General features: G+C 45.3%; 1 protein-coding gene across 1 annotated transcript in view; it reads left to right on the forward strand.

The window, feature by feature from the left end:
* The window catches only part of LOC126540255 (endothelin-converting enzyme 1-like), a 74,612-nt gene that overhangs the window by 14,429 nt on the left and 47,403 nt on the right, over positions 1-12,780 (forward strand). The window contains exon 5 of the mRNA XM_055076279.1: positions 12,233-12,411. Within this exon, the coding sequence (XP_054932254.1) occupies positions 12,233-12,411 (179 nt within the window). The remainder of the gene's footprint in view (positions 1-12,232; positions 12,412-12,780) is intronic.

Raw genomic sequence — 12,780 nt, forward strand, 5'->3', positions numbered from 1 at the left:
GCCATACACTAGGAAAAAGGGGGAAAAGCCGGTGGTCGCTTGCGTCGCGGTGTTCTATGCGAACGTAACAAACAGGAGTATGGTGTGCCAGTTGAAGTGGTCGGATGAAATATACATCCACAACATGTCGCCAAGTGTGCGATTGAATAGCTCGGTGAGAGCCTTGGTTTCAGGATGGTACGCGGTCGATATGCGGTGAATTATCCTGCACACAGCAAGGAGAGCTTGGATGCCCTCCGACAGGAAGACACGGCTGCTATCACTCAGTAGTTCTCGGAGAGCACCATCGCGAAGAACAAAATTGCGAAGGATGAAAAAACGAACGTCACGGTCGGTCGTTGCTGGCAGAGCTGCAGTCTCAGCGTAGCGAGTAAGGTGATCTGCGCCGACAATAATCCACCGATTTCCACACCCGCTGCATGAAAGCCGGCCGTAGAGGTCGATGGCGACGCGGTCGAACGGACAAGATGGGGATGATAACGGCTGCACCTGTCCTGTGAAACCCTGGGTAGGTGTCTTGCCTTGTTGGAATGTAGTACTAGACTGAACGTACTTTTGCACAAAGTTGTACATTCCTCGTCAGTAATAGCGCTGACGCAACCTCGTGTGTGTTTTGAGGATGCCGGCATGAGCGCTTAGAGGATCAGCGTGAAAAGACGTGCAGATGTCAGAGCGCATATGACGGGGTATAGCAAGAAGCCATTTCCGACCGTCGGGCATGTAGTTGCGGCGATATAGAATGTTGTCCCGCACGGAAAAGTGCTCGTGTCGAGGGACATCAGACGGAGCGGCAAGGTAGTCAAGTAACATTACAAGTGTTGGGCCCTTGCGCTGCTCTGTGTGCATGTCAGTGATGGTTAACGCTGACAGGATGCACGAGGAAGCTGACAAAGACACCAAATCAGGCATCAGTGGATAGCGAGAGAGCGCATCAGCACGGAGTACTTGCGACCGGAGCGGTAAATGACGCGGATGTGGTACTCTTGCAAGCGAAGCGCCCAACGTCCCAAGCATCCCGACGGACCTTTCAAGGAAGAAAGCCAACAAGGGGCATGGTGATCAGTAACTACGGCAAAAGAACGGCCGTAAAGGCATGGGCGAAACTTGCTTAGTGCGCAGATGATCGCTAGGCACTCCTTTTCTATGACGGAGTAATTTAATTCTGCTTTCTTTAGAGTACGACTCGCATAAGCGACGACGTATTCATCATAGCCAGCTTTCTGTTGCGCTAAGACCGCGCCAAGGCCAACTCCGCTGGCATCAGTATGAACTTCCGTGGGAGCATCAGAGTCGTAGTGGCGAAGAATTGGTGGTGAAGTCAACAAGTGGGGCAACTGCTGAAATGTTGCATCACATTCAGGTGACCACGCTGCTGTGCCGTTACTGGCGGAAAGTGAACTTGTCAAGGGCGCATTGACGGATGCGAAATTGCGCATGAAGCGACGAAAATAGGAACATAAGCAATATAACTTCTGAGGGTTTTGGTAGGCGTGCGCGTTGGGAAGTCTGCAACGGCACGGAGCTTGTCTGGGTCGGGGAAGACGCCGTCTTTTGAGATAACGTGACCCAAGATGGTTATCTTGCTTGCAGCAAAACGGCACTTTTTGAGGTTAAGCTGTAGGCCGCCAGGTGCGAGACAGGTCAGAATGTCATGCAGGCGAGCGAGGTGTGTCGGAAAATCGGTCGAGAAGACGAGGATGTCATCGAGGTAACATAAACAGGTCTTCCATTTGTAGCCGCGAAGGATGGTGTTGATCATACGCTCAAAAGTATCAGGCGCGTTGCTCAACCCGAAGGGCATTACGTTAAACTCGTAGAGGCCATCGGGTGTAACGAATGCGGTTTTCGAACGGTCAGATTCGGCCATTCGAACTTGCCAGTACCCGGAGCGTAGATCCAAGGAACTGAAATATTCTGCGCCTTGTAAACAGTCGAGAGCGTCATGGATCCGAGGCAGTGGATAAAGGTATTTTCTCGTTATCTTGTTTAGACATCTATAGTCGACACAAAAGCGAATCGAGCCATCTTTCTTTCTTCCCAATACGACAGAAGACCAAGGACTTTGAGAGGAACGGATGACTCTACGTTTGAGCATGTCAACCACTTGCTCTGTGATGATTCGGCGCTCTTCGGCGCAGACACGATACGGCCGCTGTCGCAAGGGGAAGTGGGAACCGGTGTCGATGGTGTGAGAAACACCGGTGGCACGGCCCAATGGCGTCTGATGACAGTCGAACGAAGAATGATACTTGTGAAGGAGAGTGAGAAGTTGGTGGCGATGAGATGAGGAAAGAGCAGGGTCGATGGCGTTGTCAAAACCCACTTAACGTGATGAGTCTGAGACCGAAGCGATGGCGCCAACGTAACGGCGGTAGTCGGTAGAAACATCGAGACTGTCAACGTAGTCGACTGCCTGGAAGTATCCTACGGTTTCTCCACGCAGTAGGCTGATCGGCTACTGGTAGTAGTTGAACAGCATCACAGTTGACCCAGAGGTTATAGTGAGCACCGCAAACGGAAGAACAATGGCCCTTGCGCTGAGCAAACACTTCGGACGGCGTGAACACTACAGTGGCGTCAGATGCGGCACCAGACGACAGAACAACAGCCATCGACGACTCAGGGGGTATGGTTGTGTCGGCATCAAGAGTGAGTTTGTCGGCAAAGTGATGAGCGCTGGTCAGCAGTGATTCACATTGTGGTAAAAGCGACACTTCTGCACGCGGAAAGTCAATGACAGCGTGATGAGGTGACAGGAAATCCAAACCAAGGATGAGGTCGTGAGAGCACGATGGTAGCACGAAACACTCGATTATGTACAGAACTTCGACGACGACACGGGCCGTGCATGCAGCTGAAGGGTGAATTCGCTGCGTGCTGGCAGTGGCGAGCACCAGGCCAGAGGGAACTGTAATCACTTAACGTAGCTTGGGACAAAGGTTCTCGTGAATGATGGAAACGGCTGGTCCTGTATCGACTAGTGCCACTGGAGGTACTCCCTCTACAAAAACGGCAATAACATATTGCGGCGAAGATTGAGGTCTTGAGAACGTCGATGTATTTGCAGTTCTTGCCTCATATTTTCCTGCCGATCTACAACGACTGCTTTCCGATCATGGACATTTCACCGCGCAAAAAAGCATGCAAGGCATGGATGACAGCCCGACTTACACGTCTTATAAACACAAACTATTTGAAACATATATAAACACTAAAAGCCCTGAAACTCGGACACAATTAAAATCCCTACGTAACAACATTAACAGCGAAATTCGTTATGCTAAAAATGCCTACTAGCATAACTTGTTTGACGTGGCCCTCTTACGCAAACGAAATGATAAATGGAGATACTCTAACCTACTATTAAACAGGGATAGCCAAACCGAGAGACTCACAAGCTTACCCATAGGCGTACAAAAACTATGTGGCTCAAAGTTAGCCGCTGCCTTCAATGAATGTTTTGCCAAAGTTGGCAGAAGCTGCTGCAATGAGGTATACTCTACCTTTAATGCTTTACGCGGTAGCTCTTGCTTAGACGCATTTAATGTCCAAAGCAGGCCGGTAATATATGTATTATCATTTCTCGCCCCATGCCTAACACATATATTTCACACTGTACTGATCACAGGACAGCTTTCCGCAGATATGCAGCTAGCAAGATTTGCAGCCATTTACAAGAAAGCGACAGGAATATTTATAGTAACTATAGGCCTATATCGATCCTTCCGTATTTCTCAAAGGGACTGCAACAAATAATTCGCTGTCGTATGCATGGCATTTCTGTCGAGCACTCTGTAATTACTGACCATCAGTATGGTTTTACTCCGGATACATCAACGTAACACCCACTACTTGATCAAAAAGAACATATACTAAATAACCTTGAATCGAAACTACTCACATTAGGCATATTTATATGCTTCAGCAAGGCATTCGACAGGTCCAACTACGATTTTCTTTTCGCAAAACTAGAACACTGTGGTGTACGGGGCCATGCCCTTAATGTGTTTAAATCATACTTAAACTGCCCTTTCCAGTATGTGCCAATTGGAAACTATGCGTCTGAATTCCTGCAAATAAAAATGGTGTCCCGCAAGGAAGTTGATTACGACCTCTGCTCTTTATATGTAAATCACTTTATTAATATCACTAAAGAGGCAAAATTGATTATGTATGCAGATGGTAGATCTCTGTTCTTTTTTTCGTCCGATAACATTTTGAAGATAACTAAGATTGCCAATCGGGTTCTTCCATTATTGGCGAAATGGTTATGGTACAGTTCACTAAATATTAACGAAGGTGAAACGGAGGCGATGATTTTTAACCCGAAGCACAAGTACATATCTAATCCACCTCATCTGGTCTTAAATGAGAGTAATATTGATTGTTTATAAATTTACTTCTCTTGGCGTAGTCTTTACTAGTACTATGACATGAGACACTCGCATAAATAAAACTTGCGTCCCTTTTTACACATTTATCGGATTTTTTAACGCAACAGACATAGTTTACCCGCCAAGAGTAAGCTAAATTTATACTACGCTTTCTTTTACTGATACCTAAATTACTGCTTTCTGGTGTGGTGTAACACCACTATTTCGAATGTTCGAAAATAATTGGTTCTTCAGAAAAAAAATATCCGGATAAATGCTAATACCTCATATGATGCCGCAATACTTCCACTACGCCTAAAATATCAAATTGTTGGTGTAAATAAATTGTTTGAATGCAGGTTTGCCTGTTTTGATGAAAACGATAGCAAGAAATGATCCCTTCCTTAAACTCAAAGTTAAACTCACCCCGCATATTACGCCACATGAAACTAGACAACTACATACTTATACATTACCTCGATGTACAATAAAGTATGGTTTCACAATGTTGATGTATATATTGCCTAAATGTTTAAACACTGAATTCTATGATAATTTATGCTATAAGCTCTTTTCTGGTATTCGAGACTCGTTCGTGTCTTAGCTCTTGTTTACCTTATATTGTAGAGCATTTCACTTTCTTATTTTGTTATATTTTTACGCTGTTTCACATCACTCCAAAGATTTTTCGTACTATGTATTTAACTTGCGAGTTTTAACTACATGGTGTAATTTCATTTTAAGTTCCATATATGAATGTATAAAGATCTATGTAACTATTGTATTCACAATGTCCGAGGTACTTCATTGAGCTACATATATTCTACTTAGTGTGGCTGAACGTTTTCGCGCTTTTTTTCTCCTGTCGCAATTGTCAATCTTAAATAAGTTCGAAAATTTTGTCAAGCGGTTGTATAGACTGCTTTTTTTCTCTTAGCCTTCTACTGCACACTGTACTGCTAACTGAAGTAAATATTTGATTGATTGATTGATTGATTGATTGATTGATTGATTGATTGATTGATTGATTGATGGCTTCCTCTAACGCCAGCAGTGGTAATTTTGCTGTTACTGAAAGCTATTTATCACTGCAATTAAACGCTACGTTAGCAGGTCCGCCTTTAAGGTTTCTCGTATACACTGAAATACTGAAGCCCTGTAAGGACACCGTTCAGCAGAAGATATTTAAGTTCAGTAATACCGCAGATAGTAGCAAATAAAATGATCTGAGATGAGCTAAAGGCGAACTGCCCATCCTGCAGCAGCGTGCTCTTTCATTCGCACAACTAAAGTTCGCAACATGCATTTAATAGTAACGCATATCATATTTAAAAGACGTGAGTTTTCGTTTTGCAATACCAATAGCTGGCGAGGGTCGCTTTTGTAAAATGCCTTCTTGGGGCAGCCTGAACGCCGGTGACAACTTGATCGATAAATTTGCCAATAAGACGATATTTGAGTAACTTCAGTTTACTGCTTCAGGCATTGTAACAGAACAAGCTACGAAGTGCTGTTTGCCTGAAAAAGCAATTGAACCGTGTTCTGTCGAATTTAAAACATGTAACATTTGCATGATATGTTTACCCTTTTATTTAAACAAAGGCTTACCCATAATTTTCCATACTGAATTACATCTGTAACGCAAGAACAACCTTTCTCAACACCGCCTAACGAACACAGCCCAGTTCTATATTTCTCCAAATGAAACGCCCAATATTAGCGATTGTCTGAAGCGTATCTTTTATTAGTGAAATCACTGTATACCAAAGGTTAATATAAATTATCAGGTTCTAATAATATGCTGAGGGCGTTTACAACATTAAATCTCCCCCAATTAAGAGACAGCAACCAGCAGGCAAGCTTTGAAAACCGTTTGATTACCTCGCGGAAGTAGTTCTACAAGTCAAGCAAGGCGCTGCCTCAGTGAATGGCTATGAAAAAATGAAACTGGATGGAAAGACCTCAGAGGACACTTGGTTGATATTGCACTTTGGCAGATTTTGCTGCGAACGAGAAATGCAAAACTGCGCAGTTTTGTACCGCCACTGTGGTCAGGGCACTCTAGAGGTCGTGTAGGCCTAGGAAAGCCACATGAAACAGAAGAACTTGTAATAGTCCTGTGCTTATTGATGTCTAAAGCCTGTTTCGTAAGGCGCAGTTTTCCCACTCTCTTGGACGTGCGAGGTCGCTGGTGCAGCAGACGTTTTGCGACCCCTTGAAGAGATCACTTTTTTATTGTTCAGAGTGCTGAACTTTGTCGCGGTATCGTTAGTGTGGCCTGGTCCGTAAAGCAATAACAACGCAGATTTACTATGCCTCTAGATGTTTCTAGTATGTTTCTCGTTGTATTCTTCGAAGTCAACTGAATAAGCCTATGCAGAAAATAACTCAGCATTCGACAAGGATTTCGTAAAAACGAAAACCGTTGTCAACCAAGATCGGTGCACGTGAAACATGAATGTTAGCTCTGCACGTGCAAATTTTGTACGTACCAAACATGCAGTGCAATATTATTCCATGCGAAAGAGGCTTAACATGGAATTCCGGTATCTGGAGATTAAGCCAAATAACAATTGAATGAGCATGCTTGACAAAGTATGATTGTCTTCTACGTCATGATTGTATTTTGCTATTGAGAAAATTTGTAATTTTTTTCATTTCATTTCATTTTGATTTCCTTAAAGGCCCCATAGTAGGGATATTACATAAGGGGAGGGAATACAACATATAGAAACAAGTGTTATAATGCATTCAATTCTGTAGATAAAAAGTTGTTACACCTTGAACAAATTGTGAAGAGCAGGTGATGGCAGCGATTTGATGAGGAAGGCCGATTCCAGTCTTTAGATGCTCTGTAGAAAAATGAGGCTGAAAATGTATTTGTGCGTGAATGTTGTTGTGCTACTTGCTGGGGATGGCCAATGCGTCGTGACCGGCGCGTTGGAGGAACAATGTGTGGCAGTCGATTAAGCGTCGAATAGTAGAACCTGTGGAAGAGAGAAAGGGTGGCAATGCGGCGATAAGGAAGATTCCTTTTTTAAAGTGATATGCTGACGTTGTAAGAGTATGCGGAATAAATATACCTAGTGGCGTGATTTTCAACTGCCGCGAGGGCATTCGCGAGATATGCTTGATGCGGATCCCAGATGGCAGATGCGTATTCGAGTTTCGTTCTTACCAATGATCTATAGGTTAACAGTCTATGATCCGTCTTCCTTCGCGTGTACGTCCATGTATGTACTTCTTGCTTTTCTTGTTTTTCATTTGAGTTTCTACATATATGTTTACACATGTGACCAGGAAAATCACTTGGGAGCTAGTGCTCATCCAGGGTGTTCGTCCCCCCTCTTTAATTTCGTTGTGCGCTACACGAAGCCAGTAGAGCTCATGTTTGTTGATACTGTCTCTCGTGCGGGAAATTGTGCTAAAGATAACAATGATCTGAGAAACTCAGAAATGCTATGATTTACACAGATGGAAAATATGACAACACATCAACACACGCGAACTACACTTTTTGACATAACTTACCAGTCGGTACCCTAGATTCGCTGGTTTAGATTCTCATAACGATGCAATTACCATTATGTCTTTCTCGGCGCGTAATTCGTGTGCTCAAAGTTTCATAACATTGCTACGATAGGCTGTGTTAATTTAAAACTGAAAACCTCGAAAGACAGTTCTGCGTCTGCATAATGGTGGCAACGTTTTGTGACGGAATACAAAGTCAAATACCTGCAAAGGTAGCGTCCATCGAGCATGGTGGCCAGACGGGTCGCGGACACCAACCAACCAACATAGTGAATTGTGATCAGTAAATATCGTAAAGCGGTGGCCATAGAGATATGGGCGGACCTTATGGACTGCAAGAATGACAGCGAGCCACTCTTGCTTAGTCACAGTGTAATTCTGTTCGGGCTTGCTCAATGAACGGTTGGCGTAGGCAATGTCAAACTCGGCGTCACGAAAACGTTGGACGAGTACGGCGCCGAGGCCGATTCCACTCCCGTCGGTGTGCAATTATGTTGTGGCTGAGATCACAAAATTACGAAGTATGGCTCTAGAAGACAGCAGAAACTTCAGTTAACGAGTCGAGGAATCGCAATCCGTGGTCGAGGTGAAAGGCTAATCCTTGCGGAGCAATCAAGTCAGAGGGCATGACTTATCGGCAAAGTTGGGCAGAAACCCTCGGAAGTACGAACCAAGACTCAAGAAACATCTGAGCTCGCTTTGCGACTGCGGTTGTTTAAAGCCTCTAAATGTAGCGACCTTTGGTCGGTCTGGTCGCACACCGTGCCTGTCCACCAGATGTCCAAGTACTAGCACCTCTCGTTGGTGACTTTGAGTTGAAGGCAAGGACGGCTTGTTCAAGGCACGTCAAAACAACGTCACGTCGATGGTTGTGCTCTGCAAAAGTGCTCTGCAAAAGTACGTCGTCAAGTTAACGCAAACAAATTTCAGAGTTAAGGGAGCGCAGTACCCTGTCCATTAACGTTCAAATGTCGTAAGCGCGCTCCTCCAACCAAACAGCAAGACATTGAATTTTGGGTCACTGGGCCAAACAAAAGGGTCTCGGCTCACAAAAGCGGCTTTCTCTTTGTCGGCTGAATGCATGGGTATTGGCCTGTAATCCGATCAGAGGTCCAGAGGTGAAAAGTAGGATGCTGCATGAAGACAGTCGATAACGTCATCGATATGGGGAAGTGCATACACATCCTTTTTCGTGACAGAATTGAGACGCCGGTAGTCGACGCAGAACCTCCAGGACCCGTCTTCCGTTTTCACGAGGATGACCTGCGCAACCCAAGGCTATTGTAATCTTGGATGACGCCACTGGCTCGCATGTCGTCGACTTATTCAGCGATAATCTTGCGCTCCGACGTGGTGAGATGCGTGCAACCGGTCTCGATCCTGTGGAGAGCCCGCGTAGTTTGAACCCGAACTTTGTATGCGCTCTGGGCGAAATCAAACAATGAAGCATGTTTATTAAGCACGCTTACTAGGGCTTGACGCTTTCTGAAGACAGCGACTTGTTGATAGTTTTTGTAACCGCCAACGAGCCTTCGGGGACGACGGGGCCAGACCCGTGCGCTCGGGCTTCGTGCGACGTGTCATCAGTTAAAGCGCCTATGTTGAGCCTAGTATCCACTTCAAAAGAAACAAGTTGCATACCGCTGGGCAGCACACAGGCCGGGAGGATAAATTTGACACCAACAGTCTAGTTGTCCCGCAGGCCTCAGAGAGGATGCATCGAGGTCCGAGCACACTTTTCTTCTCAACGATCGAAAGCCCAGGCTAAAAATAGCAATACATGTATCGGGGCGCCAGCACTTCAAGCAGCAACTCGACCCCTGGATAAGGAACGTGCCGGTAAGAGGGATTCTTCCGTGATGGCGAGTGTATGCAAAAATGTCGGCAAGAGGAGAGAGGTAAAGCTCGCCGGCAGCGAAGTCAATAGTGGCGCCGCACTGAAGTAGGAAATTGAGGTCAAGCCTCACGCTGTGAGTGCATTGAGTAACCACTACAAATTCGGCTTGATACGCTTTATCGGAGAAATAAACGTTCGCAGTGCACACTCCAATTGGTCGGAGCAACCTTATGCTCACACCAGGAAATGTATTAGCGTTATCACAGCGAACCATCATTCTACGGCCTAGTTGGATTTCGAAATCTAGGCTGATGACGGATACATTCGCTCCTGCGTCCACTAAGACAAGCATAGCAACACTCTCCACTAAAACACGAATTTTGTTATGACACAAGATGACTGGCGATCTCACGTCTGTTGGACGCGCCGCCTTGTTTCCCGGCGGCGGTAACGTGAGACGCCGTCGCGGAGATGGAAACCTGCGCTTGCGTGAAGGCGGCGGCGTCAAGCTCCGCACAGAAGCTGTGGGTCGCTACGGTAATTTACCTGGTAGTTCGTCCTTCTATCGGAGTCAGAAGGCCAGCGTTTCCCGTCACCGTGCCGATTGCCAGGCCGATAAAATGTACGCGATGGCTCACGGGACGGTGGTGTCGTGTGACGGCAATGAGAAGAAAATCGGGCGACGTGGCCGCGATTACCTCAGTGAAAGCATTGCAAGCTCACGGGACGCACTGGAATTCTCAGCGGGATGATAACTGGCACGCCCGTCTCACTCTTGAGAAACTGCAGTTGATGTGCGTGAGCAACCGTCGTGGAACTGAATGATGCATTGATGTAAAGGGGAGAAGTGGTTGCCATGCCGACACCGAGCCGCTGCAAAGATAAACGCAATCTGTCCTCCTTTTCTTCCGTTCTTGCAGTGGCTTTAGCGTAACAATATATTTTTTCGTATATTCTGCAATGATACAGACGTACACCCTCGCATTAATCAAAAGAATTACTAGAAACGCTAAGTAGAATATTAAGGTTCGTCCTCACGTCAGGCTTGCCGATAAATTTAATGCCTGGGACATGGAAAGGTGAACAGTGAACAGATTTAATAAGTCCCTTCCTATGCCCCTTCTCTCAATCATAACATTTAGGTGCGTGCAACCAGTGTTCCACAGTTTCATGGTTTCCAATATAACTGTACAAATGCAATTCAAGGCCCGTAATGTGTCATTCTTATGTATCCAAATGACCACCAGCAGCAATTGCCATTGCATTTATTTTGCCCTTGCCAACAAGAACGTCAAATGATGACGCGAAAAACAATACAGTGTCAAGCGTAGTTGAAGCCGGCAGACATTTGGCACGTAAAACCCCATAATTTTTTTTTTAGCCGGCAGACAAGAAGGTAAGTACCACGAATAACAACAAGAAAAATATCGTTATTGCGTGAACTAACGTTCTTGGGTACCCATACGTTGCGTATCACGCTGCCTAAACAAGACCAAAACATCTGTCCGTTTAGTCTGGTGCAGAATCATTCACGGCTAAGTATATGGGAAGGGAAACGTCGCATGTGTTGATCAGGCTTACGTAAAAGAGGTTGTTCAATTAATCACATATATACGTATTCCAAGAGATCCACGTGATAAGGTATACCTCCTGTGTTGTTTTCTTTGCCCTTTTATGGCACCATCAGAGTTATCTGGTTTGATTCCTACAGCTTGCGTCGAAATGCACCCGTGGTATTTGTAACATTACGTCACCATTGTTGCTGCGTCAACTTCTTTACCACATGGTTTTGGCTTTGTAAGACGGAATTAGTGCGCATAGCCAATTCTCTTTCTTACAAACTTGACCGTGGATTGATCCAAAGCGGACGGTGACTCCGTGTAACAGGAAGGAAGTGGTGAGGGGGGGGGCGCAGGGAGTTGGCGAGGTTTCATGGTGTCTTGCCCTCTGAAGCGCCAATGTCAGTGAAAATCTAACCTGCCTTAATATCGCTGTACCAGCGTGCAGTGTGCACGCTGGTACAGCGGACTCGCATTCTTCCTTTTTACATTGTCGGCAAAAGTATGCCCTAGGTAGAGTTCGTAGTTATTAACTTCGTAGTTATCACCTCAATTCCTACCTACATGCATCACTTGACACTGCGATATTAAGGCAGGTTAGATTTTACCGAAACAGATAATCGCGTTCTCATGAATTGACCGTTATCCAATGTTGCAGAGCCCAGTGCCTAATATTCGCATTGTTTCCTTAGTCACCCCTAATTGCATGTAACCGTTTAGATGGCTGAGATTTTTTTCCTGTTTCGTGCCCTTATAAACAGATACGCTCTTGACATACTTGGGAATTAAACTTTTGACTGTAGCTTCGCAAAGTCTTAGCCGGCAGGTCGTACATCAAATCTCCACAACAGAAACAACAATATTCCCATATTTTGTTTATGCGTCCTCTGGTCAGCGAAGTTATCATTGTTGCCATAAATATTTCACTGCAGGCACTGAACATTGTGGTTGACGCACTGACACGTTGCGAGCAGTTTCTGATGGAGCACAAGGGAGCATGGCACACGTACCGTGATGGTATCCTGGACAAGTATGAGCTACAGGATCTCCAGCGCCGATACATGCCCGGTCTCAGCGTGGACCGATGGGTGAACGCGATTAACACGCAATGGTAAGCGTGGCTACTACACGAATTTTCGCAAGTGTTAGATTTAGGTTACAGAGCCACAGATTGTCAGTTATTCTTGACACCCCAACTACGGCATTTCTCATAATCCTATCAAGGATTTGCCACTTCAAACCACAGAATTGTTTTTTTTTTTTTTGGAAGTGTTGGCATCGCGTACTGAAACACACTGCTATTTCCTTGTCGGAATGCAACGCATAGCCTCTAGTTTCTCACAAATATATTTTGCTAGCATTATTTTCAGCTATGGGTCTTCAGGAGCCTGGCCCTCGGACAATATAAAGAAATTTACAGGGGTGCATTCATTCCAGCTCGCCGACGTGTCAGTGCTTTTGGAAGTTAAGAAATAATATT

Source organism: Dermacentor andersoni, chromosome 2 (assembly GCF_023375885.2).
Source record: "Dermacentor andersoni chromosome 2, qqDerAnde1_hic_scaffold, whole genome shotgun sequence".
In the NCBI taxonomy this organism is placed as follows: domain Eukaryota; kingdom Metazoa; phylum Arthropoda; class Arachnida; order Ixodida; family Ixodidae; genus Dermacentor; species Dermacentor andersoni.